General features: G+C 39.7%; 1 protein-coding gene across 1 annotated transcript; it reads right to left on the bottom strand.

Annotated features, from left to right (window-relative positions):
* Positions 1–7: 7 nt before the first annotated feature.
* On the bottom strand, positions 8–15,169 carry LOC118412076 (poly [ADP-ribose] polymerase 1-like). The gene is made up of 26 exons (XM_035814704.1): positions 14,983–15,169; positions 11,652–11,672; positions 11,311–11,421; positions 10,878–11,024; positions 10,411–10,616; positions 10,035–10,116; positions 9,526–9,642; positions 9,186–9,391; positions 8,742–8,837; positions 7,769–7,917; positions 7,259–7,404; positions 7,006–7,078; positions 6,623–6,685; positions 6,302–6,434; positions 5,853–5,974; positions 5,503–5,576; positions 5,162–5,290; positions 4,504–4,587; positions 4,104–4,226; positions 3,807–3,935; positions 3,406–3,504; positions 3,065–3,217; positions 2,461–2,588; positions 1,961–2,022; positions 1,478–1,595; positions 8–972 (listed from the first exon to the last, which is right to left on the bottom strand). The coding sequence occupies exons 1-26, from the start codon at positions 15,100–15,102 to the stop codon at positions 894–896; spliced, it is 2,970 nt and encodes a 989-aa protein (XP_035670597.1). The 5' UTR covers positions 15,103–15,169; the 3' UTR covers positions 8–893.
* Positions 15,170–15,383: the final 214 nt, after the last annotated feature.

Below are 15,383 nucleotides of genomic sequence, written 5' to 3' on the forward strand. Positions count from 1 at the left end.
TGGAAGGTTTTGGGGGTAGACTTTTTTATTGACTACCATCTTTTCTGAGAGGTTAAGATGTACTGTATGTCAGTAAAGGACAATCATCTTTGCACTACAGATAAAACAACATATCGTTATGTTATGTTGTTATGCAAGTTTTACTACATCTATAACGATACAGTTGAGTAAATACAACTTTGGTATTGTTCATGTTGTGCAATTCTGTAATATAGATAATCTCATCTTCATCTGAGGAAAACAAAATAATAACATAAGGCAACTAAACACAACTAATGACAACAACTTAGATGTTACCTCTACACAGAACTGAACTTGAAAAATACTGAAACCATTTGCCTCCACTTTTAAACCAAGTCATCTTTGTGCTAACATGTTAAACCAGGTCTCCAATGTTTTGAAAAAAATAAAGCCAACGAAAAAGCTGCATACCAGTAATCCTATTACATGTAGTATTTTCTACCATCTATTCCATAAAGTACTGATCTACTGGCATAACTCGGACTGTTAATTTCAGAAACAGGCTGGCTCTTTTTTAAATGTTTTCTGTTTCTAAGTTAGAGGTTGATGATAACTTGCTCCTTAGCAAGTGGGAGAGTTTACAGAGAAGCAGTAACACCCCATTAAGCATGATTCTTAACCATAAAGGTTTAAAATAAAGTGATCAGTCAAACTACAAGCATCCAGCTTGTACATACATGATTATTACTGATAGCTACTAATTCTTTATAAATGTCGAGGAGGCAGTTTTAGTAAATGTTAGCATTAGCTTGAGAATGGCTACACAATCATGTTATTTCAGACCCTTTTGTGACTTAAGGAAGACTTGTACAATGTTCCTCCTGTTTGAAGAGACAACACATACAGAACCTGGTTGCGCTACAGGTAGGTCTTCACCACAGACTCTTGTAGTTGAACTTCATCTTGATCAGGTACTTCATTTCCACCTGGGCCACGTCGTACACAATGTACCTGACATAGTGTTAAGGCTTCAACCTGACTTCATCACAGCTGCCATGGAAACAAATAATACGAGCAAGCTAACAGATGTACTTCAAGGCAAGGTTCTGAAAATCAGTTCATCAAGTCCAAGGCAAATGCGTAGTTAAATAGTGCTGTTATGTAGTTGTAGACAGGGAGCAGCATGACAGGCAGGTATATGGCCTATTAGGAGACAACGACACCCACAAAATGCAAAGTACGTGTAGGCTACAATTTTTCCTTAGGGCACCTAATATCAATGTAGTTAGGTGATAAAGTGATAAAACTATATTCTAATGATCTCTCTGATAAAAAACTGAATGCTAAATGATGTATAAATTGTGAATATTGAGGGTGGTTGCTCTTTAGAATCAAATGCAACAAACAGCCAGTAATAGGCTGCCTGGATGACTCAAACAATTTCGACATCTGCAGCCACCAGGAGTGCAGCCGTTGGCATGAGCTCCAATAAAAATGCAGAAGATGAAAAGGATACTCGTTATACAGCAGACTGGATCCAGTCACCCCACTGGGAACACCCTGGCCAATGGGAACCTGAGTACCATTGGGAAGTGTCTTTGTAGCTGTAGGGTCTGGGCCAGTAGCTCCAAGTCCTGCAAGTAGAACATACAGATATACCACCTCAAAGTTGATCATGTGAAACAAGTTATGAATAGTGGTTTGTGGTCCAACTTTCAGCAAGAAACCTTGCAAATTTTCTGCACAGCTATTGTGCATTTCCAAGTTGAAAATGAGACCCCAAGTTGTGATGAAAGGGGTTTGTATAAGTGACATTTTGACATAAGAATTACACTACAGGAATAAGAGAAACCTAATAAAAGAAAGTATGAACAATATAACTAATCTATCACCTTTGTCTGCAAAGAAAACACCACACAAAACCACTATCCTGTTCAGCCACATAACTAATGGCCCCACAATACTTGCTCCACTAGAGTACTCCAATAAAGTGACCAACCTTTGGTACTGTGTGTGCCTTTGGGGAGTTTGGAGACGTACTCTGCATGTTTTCTCTCATACCTGTATGGAGGGAAAAATCATCCAACATTAATTTGCAACATATTGTTCCCAAGTCAAATATCCCAAGTAAAATATTGCCTGGTGAGATCACATTTTTGCTTCATGTTTTTTGCTACACATGTCACTTGGGGTATTTCACTAAGCTGAAGCTTACATGCATTTTATCACATTGTGATGATGACCAACACAATGTTGCTAAGACATAAAGCATTTGTGAATCACATATCATTTGTGTTAAGGGAGTGCAAACATTGAATAGTGCAATAAAATTTTGATCAAAACTCCTGCATTATGGGATATTCCAGCTTCTATTTGCCTGTATCATAAAGAGGCTATTACAAAGGACCATCTGTGATCAGAACTGTAATCAACAACAGCAACTATAAACACTCTGGACGACATGCTGCTGTTTGTAATTGAGTGAAACTTGGTCCTTACATGTTTCCCAGTGCCACCTCACAGAGCAGCAGTAGTCCCGTGGGGCTAGCAGTGGACGTAGCACAGTAGTTCGCACTCTTGGACACCATGTCAGCAAAGTACAGGCCCTTCCCGAACATGTAGCCAGTCTGTCGGATGGTGAAGAAATGGCGGTAACGGATTAAAGCAACTTTTAGTTGGTGTGAGTTCTCTTTACCAAATGAACGATTACTTGTCTATTTTGGAGACTTGAGGGAAACCTTTCAACGAGGCTCTACAACTCCTTACTTTGTAATTTTAAGAATATCTGACAAGTAAATGATATAGGTCTCATTTCTGACCTCATAATAACTATAGTAAAACAAAATATTCCTGCTCCACCTTTTTCTGCACATTGAACCCAAAATTATACACTTTCTAATGTAACATATTTCCTAACAATACTGGGTACATAGAAATTCATACTGCTATACATTCGAACCCACAACGAAAGAACTTGTCCAACAACAAGAAACCTAATCACTAACACTAAGACATTAGATCACTGAGGGCTCTGTTATTACAGTGATGTAAACAACACTGTAGACTACAGAAAAGGAATAATTGAACAGAAATTACTACATACCACAGGGGCTTCTGGGGGCGCAATCCTGAGCCCCTGAGAAAGGATGCCAGCATAGTTGGTGACACGTGACCCGTGCCATAGAAGCTGTCTGTTGTGCAGCTGCTGGAAGGGCCTGTATCGGGATGCCTCTCCCTCCCTAGCAATCTTGAATAACTAAGGAGTTATGAGAGAAAAAAATTGTTAATTTAATAGTTTACACATTTGACATACTAATACAGAATTGAGCTCACACTCAAACAGCACTATTACTAAAGTAGGATCATTTCAAGGGGGACTGACCATCAATTTACCTTCTCTTAACCTTTCATAGTTCAGTAAGATTGAACAAAATAAATTCTTGCCTCTTCTACTTCCAAGGAGTAATGGCTGTGTGTTTTGGCATGGGTGTTCTTCACATAATCCTGCACCATGGTAAACTCATCCGAGCTCTTCTCCACAACCTGAAATGTACAAGCAAAACATATTATCATACACAAAGGTTTTACTGCAGTGTAAAACATTGTACAATCATCATTTGAGAGGATTCTATTCTATCATGCAAAAGGTCTGCTTCAAACCAAATAGATTTGTAAAACCATGATTGAATTTGTCATTTACCAGATCTACAATGTGCATGCCTATAATACTATGACATAACTCCATGCATCTTCAACTAAAGCAGAATTTCGTAAACTAGTAATATTTGATACTCAGCCTGTATTAATGTACTACTACTACTACTAGAAATTCTTAAGAACCACACCTCCATCTTGCACTTGAGTTTCTCATAGTGAACATCAATGGGGTCCTTGCCCTCCCCATCGTCTCCACTCTTCAGTAGATTGTAGGCCACTTCTATCTCCAGCAGGTTATCCAGCATGGTAGTCTTGGCCTGAACAACAAGTCCTGGTCAGCTGGGGACGTTATCTTTGTCCAAGAAATGTTGCTGTATGAACTATGTAATGACTATGGTGACAGACATCTTATTTGTGATAAGGAAAGAAGGAGGCAGAGGTCTAGTGAGATAGACTTGAATATTTTATGTTTTTTATGAACATACCTTGATGACTTCCTCGTTATCCAACATGGGTGGTTTCTTCATGCCAAAGTCATGAGGAATGAGAGTGTAGAATCGGTTGGAGGCATCAAGGATTCTTGTGGCACTCTTCTCACCTGTCAGGATCTACACAATACACAGAAGATATCAGTTAGCTCATTCATTCATCTATTACAAGTAATCATAGTGTGACAGATCAAACATGTAATGCACCAACATCAAGAAATATGCTTAGACATGTCATAATAAAAGGAATTACAGTACTCAAAATTTTTTAATACATTGAAAAAGCTGTTTCTTGTCGCAGTTTTATCTAATAAGACATTACCATCAGGGAAACATTTCTCGTGCTATACACTACCATCAGGCTTCCATGCTTGCACAGGAAAATGTGCATACCTACCTCATTCAGTTCTGTCAGCACACTATAGGCACTCTCAATCTGTTTCCGTGACAGCTTGCCTAATGGCATCTTCTTCAGGTCAATCTGAAACAGCGCACAGTAACATGTGAGCATTAACTTCATTACATTCAAAACTGCCATTATTTGGATCCAATCAAAACATTCATTATAATGCACTGATGTTTGATACTTTGTACTTACAACGTATAAGTTCTATTTTACATTTTCATAGAGCTAAGTAAGGCACTGTTTATCTATAAAGCCAAATTACTCTAGCCAAATATTCTAAGTCAGGGCTCGAAATACCACCTGCATATGCAGGTTAGTGCAGGTGAAATTGGAGCTGTGCAGGTATTTCTGGTGTCTACCTGCACTGTCCGTGTACTGGGTTTTATACATAAATGTCATATGACGTAAGTGTAATGTGGATTGTTATAAGCTGTATTGAATGTTACTACATATAAAGTATAAAAGAAACAAATAGCACTGGTTCCTGAACAATTTTAGTATGATCCATGCTTCCTAAATTCAGAGCGGTGCAGGTAAAATTTGTCCGGTGCAGGTAATTTTAAATGTTAGCTGAACTAGTGCAGGTATGCAGAAAAAAGTATTTCGAGCCCTGTAAGTGAATTGGTGATATGAACAAAACTCAGGGCACCTCAAACTCCACCATGGCCTTCTTCATGCTCTCAATGTCGAAGATCATCTGTATGATTTCCTGAACCTCACGAGCCAGGGCAGACTTGGAGCCTGGTTTGATCTTCAGCTTCTGCAGATCCTCCTCCTCCTACAGATACAAGATGGGCTTGGATTATGTATGATCCATCATGCAATAAGATGGTGATAGAATTATGAACACATTATCACATCATTTACCAAAAAGGCCATATGAAATAATACTATAGCTTGGTAGGAAATAAACACCCTGATTATTTTTATTATGTTTCAAATCGAGCTGTTTTTTACAGGTGGCTGAATATAGTAACAAAGAATACATACCTGTCCATAGTCAATGTCTAATGGGTAAAACCGTTTTGGGTACTTCACAAAGTTCTTGGCTCCAAATTCATTCCCTGTTGATTGAAAATTAAACTTAGTAAATGATAATAACTGTGGAAGTAGTACTGCAGATAGGTAAGGCAAGTGCAAAAACTAAAACTTCCAAAAGTATTGGTAAAACATTTGCAAACTGTTTAACTAGAGAAAAAGCACCATTCTAGAGAAGTAGCAATTTTGGCATCTGTACTGTGTTTGAGTTGCAGTGTACCTGTTACTGTACAGTGCCTTTGTGACCTTAGACCATTGGTGGCTGCAGATGTGAGTTGTGAATTAAAACACAAGCCACTGACCTGTCTTCTCCTCATACAGGTTGAGGAACTGCTCCAGGGCCCCCTGTCTGGAATGGAAGGTCTCCAGCTTGTTACCACCCACAGTGGTACCTACTCGTCCCCATGCCCTGAACACATACCACCTGCAATAACACATAGAGCAAGTGCATCAGCCCTAGGGGTGTTACAACACGCTTTGTTCTGTATCCAGGAGCCTTGGTGAGGTAACATCATCTTAAGCCATTCTTTAGCCAAAGTTGACAAGACTGCCTGTATGCTGGCTATATCTGATTTAGCATTTTAACTCTTACAAGGCATGAACTAATGAAGATACACAGTTGAAAATTCTCAAAAATATTCAACTAGCGTAATTAGCCATATGTCAGACACACCATATTTCATATCATAAAATCAATGTGATGTAGCCACAACATAGGCATCACTAACACAGTTGTTACCAAGACACATACCTATTCCCCTTGTCGGCCTCCAAGGCTTGTAGCTTGTAGTAAGAGTTTGTGCCTCTTACCAAGTCTACCAGTCCAAGTACAGCATTGTATACCTTTCCCTTGTCCTCAACAACATGGGCAGAATGTTCAATTCCTGAAACATAACCAAGAAAACAGTTTTCAATAACACTGCACTAGAAACTATCATAAACTAGACAATTAAAATTCAGAGACTAGAGGACATAACAGAGAGCTAGAGATAACTGCCTTATATTTGCACTGTATATTTGTTTTCTTCTTAATAGGAAAAAGATCAAACAGCCCACAAAAAATCCTTCTCACCTGAGTCAGGGTCTACAGCTGCTCCACCCTTCACCATCATCTTCAGTTTCTTGGTGCCTGAATCTACATAAACAGCATTTCACCAAATCAAATAGCTGCATAACATTTGTCATGGAAGGGATAGTATTATGTGGAATAAAACAAAGACGGTATATGTGTGAAAGTGTTGGTAAGTGTTTGCAAATTTCTCCTTTCTACAATGCTAACACAATTCTTTGTAGCAAATCTCCATTTCTACCTCAATTTCAAAGTTAAGACGGGTATCTCAAATAGTTAGTAATTTAATGTCCCATTTTCTATTTTATAACACACATATATGAATTCACAGAGATAAATATTAGATAACAGTTCTACTTTATCATGTGAAGACGTACAAATCTTACCCAGTTCTTCATATTTACTCTTGCTCTTACTCTTAGATGGTTTCTCTTCCACTGTGGAGATTCTGGAGTGGGGCTAAGATGAAAACATTTATGGTAAATAACTGTAGTAACTCCTTGGTGATTGGAATGGAAACGGAAAATATCTAACAGGCTGAACCCAAAGAGCATGTACATGTACATGTATATGAAATATGCATTAAACAGCAATATTTTAGAAACTTTATGCAGACACTATAAATAGGAAGTTACTAACATCAGATCCCCAGGTTGCGATACTCTTCTGCATGATGAGTAAGGCAGCCCCACCCTTTGCCACATCAGTTACAAAGTCCTCTGACACAACATGGACATCAGCAGCTTTGGCATCCTTAATCTTCTTACTCATTTTCTGCACATCCTCTGCACAGAAGAAAAACAACAACATGTTAGTCTTTTTTCATAGCTACACGTACCTGGCATTATGTCCCATAACGAAACTACTACCACTCTGTCAATACTTCCTAGAGCAATGGCAGCAAGTGTCTTCATGAAGGTGCAAACAGTTCCCCATAGTTACGCTGAACTGCATTGATTTCATCTGGTTGTTCACTTGTAGACATCTTAATGATCGCCCACTCAAGGAAGGCATGACAGGAAGCTTTTATGGTTTCTCTACAGGAGAACTGTGAGGGCCTGTGATATGCTAAGGAGATAAATTGTACAAAACTACAATACAAGACAGGTGTAGTTGTCACTGCATCCCTCTAAGATGATATCTTCTTACCTTTGGAGCTGATGACACAGGCCACAGAACCATCCACCTTGCTCACCACAGTCCCTCCTAGCTTCTCTATTGCCTTAGTCATCTCTGGTTTAGACTTTGTTGTTTTACCCAAAACAACCTTCACATTGTTCAATGGCTTTTCACCAGCTCTGAAAACAATGCAACATTTTCTCTTAAAATATAATCATAAAATGCCATGCTAAAATCATGTTTCTCCTGACAGAGGTCAACTATTAAGTAAGTAAACATCTTTAATCCCCCCCCCCCCCAAGACTTAACACAGTAGAATAGTCTGTATTTGTTACTAGACTGGATGCCAGAATCTCTATTTCCATGATATCTAGCAAGGGCGCATTCTGTTACACGGGACCACAATAGGCCAGCAGGAGCAAGTCATGGACTAAATACAACAGAACAGGCATTAACTCCTGGCAGTCAAAGGACATATGAAGTTAGTCAAAATAAAAGCAGAACTTAGTTTAAAAGCACAAGCAGCCAAAATAAAAGCAGTACTTAGTTAAAAGCGCAAGCAGTGTACCGCTTGTTGTTCTGTTTTCACCTGAAATCTTACTGAGGTAACAACACTCTAACCCAACAGGACATGAGATGCCTTTTATAGTTACATTTCATCTGTTAGTGCCAACTGTTGGAAGACTCCATAATACAATTGGGAGTCCTTAACTAGTCATGGCAGGTGTGTAAAATTGCATCCTGCTCCTGCTCCAATGGCAGGATCTACACACAGATACTGAGAAAAGGAGTAACAGTCCTATCTCATCTGTTTCTCAGTGTCTAGCTCAGGGTGGCCTACGGTAGAATTTCCTTGGGGAATATTGGCCCTAGATCCAAGGAGCTGACCTGTGTAGGTCCTGGAAACAGCCTATAATCATCCAGGCTAACCTATTACAGGTCTTTAGAATACCAATCCTAAATTCATGTAGCCACCCACATACCAGCAGTAATGTTTAAATACCTGGAGGAGGAACTGAAACTATCTGTGGTGTCAGATGCAGCAGCAACATGAGCAGCTGAGAACACCCGAGCAGCTACCTTGGACTTGAACTTCTTCCTGAAAGCGTAATTTTGAAAGACAAAAATCAACTTGGTATCTCACAGATAACAAAATGTTGTTACAATGTCAGCATTGGGAAATGCTATTGATGCATGCTTAGAGATGTAAATACATTCTGGGTTGGTAGTAATCATAGTACAAATTACAGTGCTAAAATTTCTTCCAACACAAAGGTATACACGGATCAAATTCTTAACGACCATCGTTACCTTCTTCAAGATCAACACATTTCTGAAGAGGTTACAACAGGAACTTCCAAGTATTGCTCGGGTTTAAAGGAAAATATTGCTCTCTAATAAAACTTCACAAATGACAAGCCCATGGACAACAAAATAATCTACATACAAAAAGGGAACCTCCTCCTTAAGATCAGCAGGGATGATCCACTTCTTCCTCTTAGGTTCACGTGTGGTGTAGATACACTTGGTCCACTCTGTAAGGTTGCCTGAGCAGTGGTACCCATCACTTCTGTAGAACAACTGCCCTTGTTTACACTCAGGACAACGCTGCAGTGCCCCAAACGCCATGCCATCACTCAGTCTGTCCAGCAACTAGTAGACACAAAGGGAACCAAAAACATGGATAAGGGTCACAAATTCTCAAATAAAACAAAGGAAAGGAAAAACAAACTCCCAACAAGATGTATTTCAACAAATTCTATGGCAAGAGCCTATGCATTACTCACAGCACTCTCCCCACTAGGAATGTCTTGGTCATTGGCCAACAGCAGTTCCTTCAGGTCACTGTTTTCCATAGACTTGCAAAGCTCATCACGGATCTTCCACACCAGCTTACTCTGCTCCTAAAATAACAAAGTACCAGTGCACAATATGGTCATGGATTTGACTCTATATGTGCAGGTTTACCAAGGCAAAAATGTGCACTGTACATGGAGTAAACAATACCATGTATACACAAATATACATCATCCAGTAAAGGGCTTTAAGGAAAATCTGAGATGGGGGTGAGTGAGCAGCTTGTAAACAGCCTGTGCCATATTTTTTAAAATATCATACATGTACCTCAGTTCACCACTTAGATTTACCAACTCATCTTTGCATTCTTTTCTTGCTATATTACTCCCCAATTCTTCTTTTGGGGCACTCTATAGCTTCCGTTGTACCTAATATAACAATCAGTTTACCTGAACCAAATTTCTCTTACTGTTCCGGATTCTGCAGGATGGTTAACTACCTTAAGTTTCTTTTCTTCCTCTGTTTCCTCTGTCTTCACTTTTTTGGCAGCAGCTCCATTACTACCTTTTGCCTTCCGCTTCCTATGAAAATAAAATCATAACAAAACTACTTAACTGTCATCCATAGAATTATACTTCATAAGCAATGGAAAACATTATATGTACATGTTTGTCAACTCACAGTAACAATTTAAGTACCAACAGCAGTACATCAGCCGGCATAAGGTTGACCTTGAGTTATCTGCAATCATTGATTGCATCAATGTATTGTTTAATCTTCTTTACTCCTGAATAAAGGTGAACACTACTTTTTCCATCTAAGGGCATGACATATTACATTTTTGCCCCACTGTCCCAATACAAGTCCTTTTATACCCTGTAGTTCCTGGTCCCAGCTTCTTGACCAGTACACCTTGGTCATCCTTGCTGAGGTTCTTGTAGCCTTGGATGACAGAGGGAGCCATGTCTGTAGTGAAACCCAACTCCTCTCTATTTTCCACAAAACAGTCCACATGATGCCACAGGTCCTTGGGCCCCCACTGGTCTCCCTCATCAACCTTCTTGGAGATTCTGATCAAGCCCTGAGGAAAATACAGGTAGGTAGAAATAAATAAACTGCTAACATTCTGAGGTGAAATGTGGAATCAGCATAAACCTGAACACATTTGACTGGATCTCATAAGCTCAACATCAGCAAGACTGAACCTAACTTACCTATACAACACATTAGTACACAAGCAGGACCCATGAAGTTATCCCTGCAATATTATCCATTTACATCCAAATGCTTGCCAGTAAGACAGCGGTCAGCTGTCAGTTTGGATCAGCCTGTCGTCTCTTACCTTGTCTATCTTCTCAGAACACCCTCTGCAGGTACTTCTGTTAGACTTGGCATACTCTACACTGACGTCCAGGCCCCCAGGTGCATCTACCTCGTCTCCTCCACCTGTCTCACCCCCTCCTGATGATCCCTCACCACCAATGTTTTTCTAATAACAACAAACAAGAGCAAATCACGTACTGCCTGTTCTGTGTCATCTAACAAAATGAAAAGAACTTCACCACAAGAGTTGTAAAGATCAAGGAAAACCTAACTAGCGACAGAATGCTTGTAGTAGTTGTACATAACTGGTATTTTGCCTATATTTCTCATCCAACTATCAGCTGTTATGGATGCTACTATCAGGCACTAAAAAACATGGGATCACTTGGGATAAGAGGCTTGTTCAAAACATGTGTCAAATCTGATAAATCATTGCAAAACAATGGTCTAACCTTAAGCTTTTCCTGGTCATCCCACCGCAAGGCAGTCACTCCACTGAACTCTACAGTAGAGTTTGGCTTACATTTCTTGAAGAAGCAGGAGTAGTGGAACCAGTTTGGAATCTGGAGGAATGACCAAATAACAGTTTTACTGGTACATAAGCAATGCATATTAATGGTCATATAACATTTGGCTTTCCTTGAAATGTCCAATGGTGCAGCATTTGCTAAGTGTTATGAAATATGAACAACAAATCACACAAAAGAGAACCCCACACCGCCTTTAACATTGTATTAGTTCATGCCCTACTCAAGTAGTCGTGGAAAGTACCAGCAAACAAGAAAAAACTTACCTTCCCATCAAAATGAGGAGACTGACAGTTTCATGGAGCAGGGTCATGGAAGGAACAAAATAAGAACCTTTAATACCTTCATATATTACATTTGTATGACAAAACATAATTTTGTATACAATATACAGATTTTTTTTTAAAATTCACTGTTCACCTATAGAATACCATAGATACCCAAATAAAACACCTTGCATACTAAACTGATAATTTGCGATTGTTATATGAGTCAGCAGTATTTGGATTCATCACGCTTCAAACTAAAGCAAGCAAATGTTCATGGTGGACAAGCAAGCCGACCAGTGCCAACTGTCGGCGTCGACTCGGCGACCAAAGGAAAATTTAAAAGGTAGGCTTCTGTACCATGTAAAGTCATACATAGAAATCCTTAGGATTTCTCATAGTCTGTACAGTAAACCTGTATAACACCTACTTTGTAGTTATATTTCAGCCATACCATAGGTATGGTGAAATATATTGTATTCGTAATGTTTCTTTCTTTCTTTCTTTCTTTCTTTCTCCTGTCAAATTTTCAAAGCGATTCATCTCCGCCGTTTCTGGACCAAATGACTTGAAATTTGGCACAAGGGTAGAGTGGGCCAATACCCAAATGTGTTTTTTTTATTTTTTTCATATCTGCTCCTTAAATGATTTTATTGAGGTTTTATTGCAACTTTTGGACCAAGACTGTATATTTTGGCCCCCTGTACCATGGTATTACATCCAAATGACCTGAAATTTGGCACAGAGGTGCCCTAGATACTTATTCAAAGGATCCATGTATAATATGTAGTATAAATCACTTCAAAATGGCTCCTTAAGGAGGTTTTTGTGGGAGAGTTTAGGATAGGTAAGGTTGGAGTGCCGAGGTCAACGACCTCTAGGTCATTCTGGTGTGTCAGGGCCACAGGTGTGCCAGGTAGATCCAATTATCTCCCTACCTACCTAGTCCATAGACATCCAGGTGGTTGGTGGACAAGGTAAATCCAATTAATGGCCAGCCAATGAGCGAGGTTATTTTGCTGGAAGAGTCCATTGTTGGACAGGGGGTGTATTTTAAAATTTACTTTTAGACTTTGGTGATAATGCCAATGTTTTTTTTAGCGGAAGTGTTTTCGCACTGATCCACTTGACATAAGACTACTACTGGGACAGTCCATTTTTGCACATAGGGGGGGATTAAAAAAAATCAGTTTTGGACATGGGTGATGATTCCGAATTCCATTTGTTAAATGGAAGTTTACCCCCACCTGAAGACTGTACATGAGGAGGATTCGGCAGCCAATCAGCAAGCCTTGTTTTATCTGGAAGAGCCCATTCATGTATGGGGGACTTTTTTTTAAATTCAGTTTTGGACTGGGTTGCTTCTTATGCAAAGGCCATGTACTGTGAGTATTTCTGGACATGTCTATTGTGCAATTTCAAACAGGGTGAGCTGGGAGATTCCATTCTACGACGAAGGGGGTATTTTTTTTAAATTCATTTTGTGGACTTCGCTGACTATTTTAGCTGATATATTTTTGGATCGCTCCACTTTACATAGGGGTATAACAGGAAGAGTCGATTCTTGCACAGAGGGGGGATTTTTTGCAAATATGGTTTTGAACGGCTGATGATTCCAAATTCCATTTCTTAGCGGAAGTGTTTTTGTAGTCGTCTATTTTTTTGAGTCCATTCTTGAAGGGGTTTTTGTAAGATTCATTTTTGCTCATAAGTGTGATTAGTAGTTAGAAGTCATTTTAAGCAGAAGTGTTCCATTTTTGCACATGAGTGATTTTGGAACAGTCTATTGTTACATGAGGAGGGAGATGGCTGAAATATGCTGTATTTGCTCTCAAGCAAATGTCGGCCTTTCTAGTTTGAGTTTAATGTTAGGGTGCAACAGTTGGACTAATGTAGTATATAAAGTGCCACTGGTCTAGAAATTCCACCCTGCATGACCCAGCTGCCTGACCCACAGTCCTATACTAAAGAATAGAACTTAGAACTTTATTGCGTGACAATTGTAGCAGGTACAATGTATGGCAATCTGAATATACCATCTAACAACTAATCTAATCTAATGTAACAGTATAAACAATCTTAGATTATTAGCCATCTAACAACTAATCTAATCTAATGTAACAGTATAAACAATCTTAGATTATGTCAATATTGCATTGTCTCATTTTTGCAAGTTGTAAATGAATTGGTCTACGTAGGCAGATATATGGACAGGACATGATAATATCATATTGAATATCTTATTGAATATCTGTCTTAACGTGGTAGTAATGCGCCGCGTGCCTGCAAAGCTGGTGTGTTGCGCCGAACGGCGGTTATACCGGCTATATCATACAGATACAGAGTACAATATCGGACTTACATACAATAGATTGTAATAACTTTTGGCGGTCTTCGTAGGTCGGACAATCCATTATGAAGTGTAATTCGTTGTCTATGTCATTATGGCATGTGGGACAAAGATTTTCATTGGCTGGTACTAGTATGTTGTAGTGTCGGCCCTTTTCAATTTGTAAAGTGTGAGCACTAATCCTTAGTTTCGTTAGGTCATTTCTAAACAATTTCTTCTGAACACTTGATAGCCTGGATACCAGACTGTCGCTTGGGCCACACTAGCCGGCCAGCTCTTCGCTCTGGGGCCAACATACCACAGGGGTACTAGTAGTCGGAGCTGTAGTAAAACATCCATGGGGGCCTGTGGCCCTGGAGCAGAAGAGTTGGCTTATGTATTCCTTGCAGTCTGAGGATCCAGTGCATCCAGTAAGGCGTCAGGCAAATTTGCATGTGTATAATGAATACTAGTACCAAACGAGACGCATAATCTATTATAAGTACCAAGAATTTACAAAAGAATAGCTTGCATTTGCACACGCCTGTCTGCCTTTGTAGACCTCAATCAAAATTTCACAGCTATAAAACAACGGAAGCCAAGTAAACGCTAAAGCAAATGTTGCAGGCCTATGCAGGCCCGGGCTTGCATGATCTAAATCTTGCGCCCCCCTCCCACAGGTTGTTTGTTATTGTTCGATGACAATAGCAAACGTTGACGTTTCAACCTCCTTGATCTTTGGCACTCATAGAAACGATGTACGACTTCATCACTTACGCCCCGACATAACCCCACAACAGCTCACTTCTTTCAAAAATTATTATACTACCTACTAGTAGAGCAAAGGACCTTCAGCAGATCAGGTCTAGTGCTAACGTTACGGCCACCACTATGTGTGAATGGCCATGACATGTGATGAGCGTCTCGAGCACCATGTCCCAGTGTCCGTAAAAATCCTTGAATTTCGGTCCTACCAGGTAAATACCAGAGCTTTACACGTACCTGCACCATTCTAGCAAGCCTAAGGGAGTCCTTTTGGATGCTTAGCTTGCACAGTTTGCACGAAGCCCGGCTACTTTTGGCATATTCTGCCTTGTACGTCTTTCCTTCGTCGTCTGCCATGCTGATTTTTGCCGCCTCTTGCACACGTTACGCCAACATCCCACAATGCACTGCGCAATCTCCAACTTCAAAACTTTTGTCAGGCCAGCATAACTTACATCCACTTTTGCCAAACGGTTGTATAGGAGGGGCTAAGTATCTACGATTGCTGTCGTTTGCATCATATAATGTTGAGTGCTTGTACAAATGTAATATGTTGTGCATAATTGTTGGAACTAATTACCTGATAATTAAAAGCGATACCTAAGGACCATGCTGTGTCATTATTTGCCATAGATCAT

Source organism: Branchiostoma floridae, chromosome 1, assembly GCF_000003815.2.
Source record: "Branchiostoma floridae strain S238N-H82 chromosome 1, Bfl_VNyyK, whole genome shotgun sequence".
Classification (NCBI taxonomy): Eukaryota; Metazoa; Chordata; class Leptocardii; order Amphioxiformes; family Branchiostomatidae; genus Branchiostoma; species Branchiostoma floridae.

What these genes read in the sequence shown, in the direction of transcription:
- LOC118412076 (XM_035814704.1), bottom strand. Translation starts at nt 15,102, where the DNA reads ATGGCAGACGACGAAGGAAAGACGTACAAGGCAGAATATGCCAAAAGT. An exon ending in CTCCTCATTTTGATGGGAAG is followed by an intron (nt 11,422 to 11,651) that starts GTAAGTTTTTTC and finishes TCATTCCTCCAG; the next exon opens with ATTCCAAACTGGTTCCACTA. An exon ending in GTTCTGAGAAGATAGACAAG is followed by an intron (nt 10,617 to 10,877) that starts GTAAGAGACGAC and finishes TATTTTCCTCAG; the next exon opens with GGCTTGATCAGAATCTCCAA.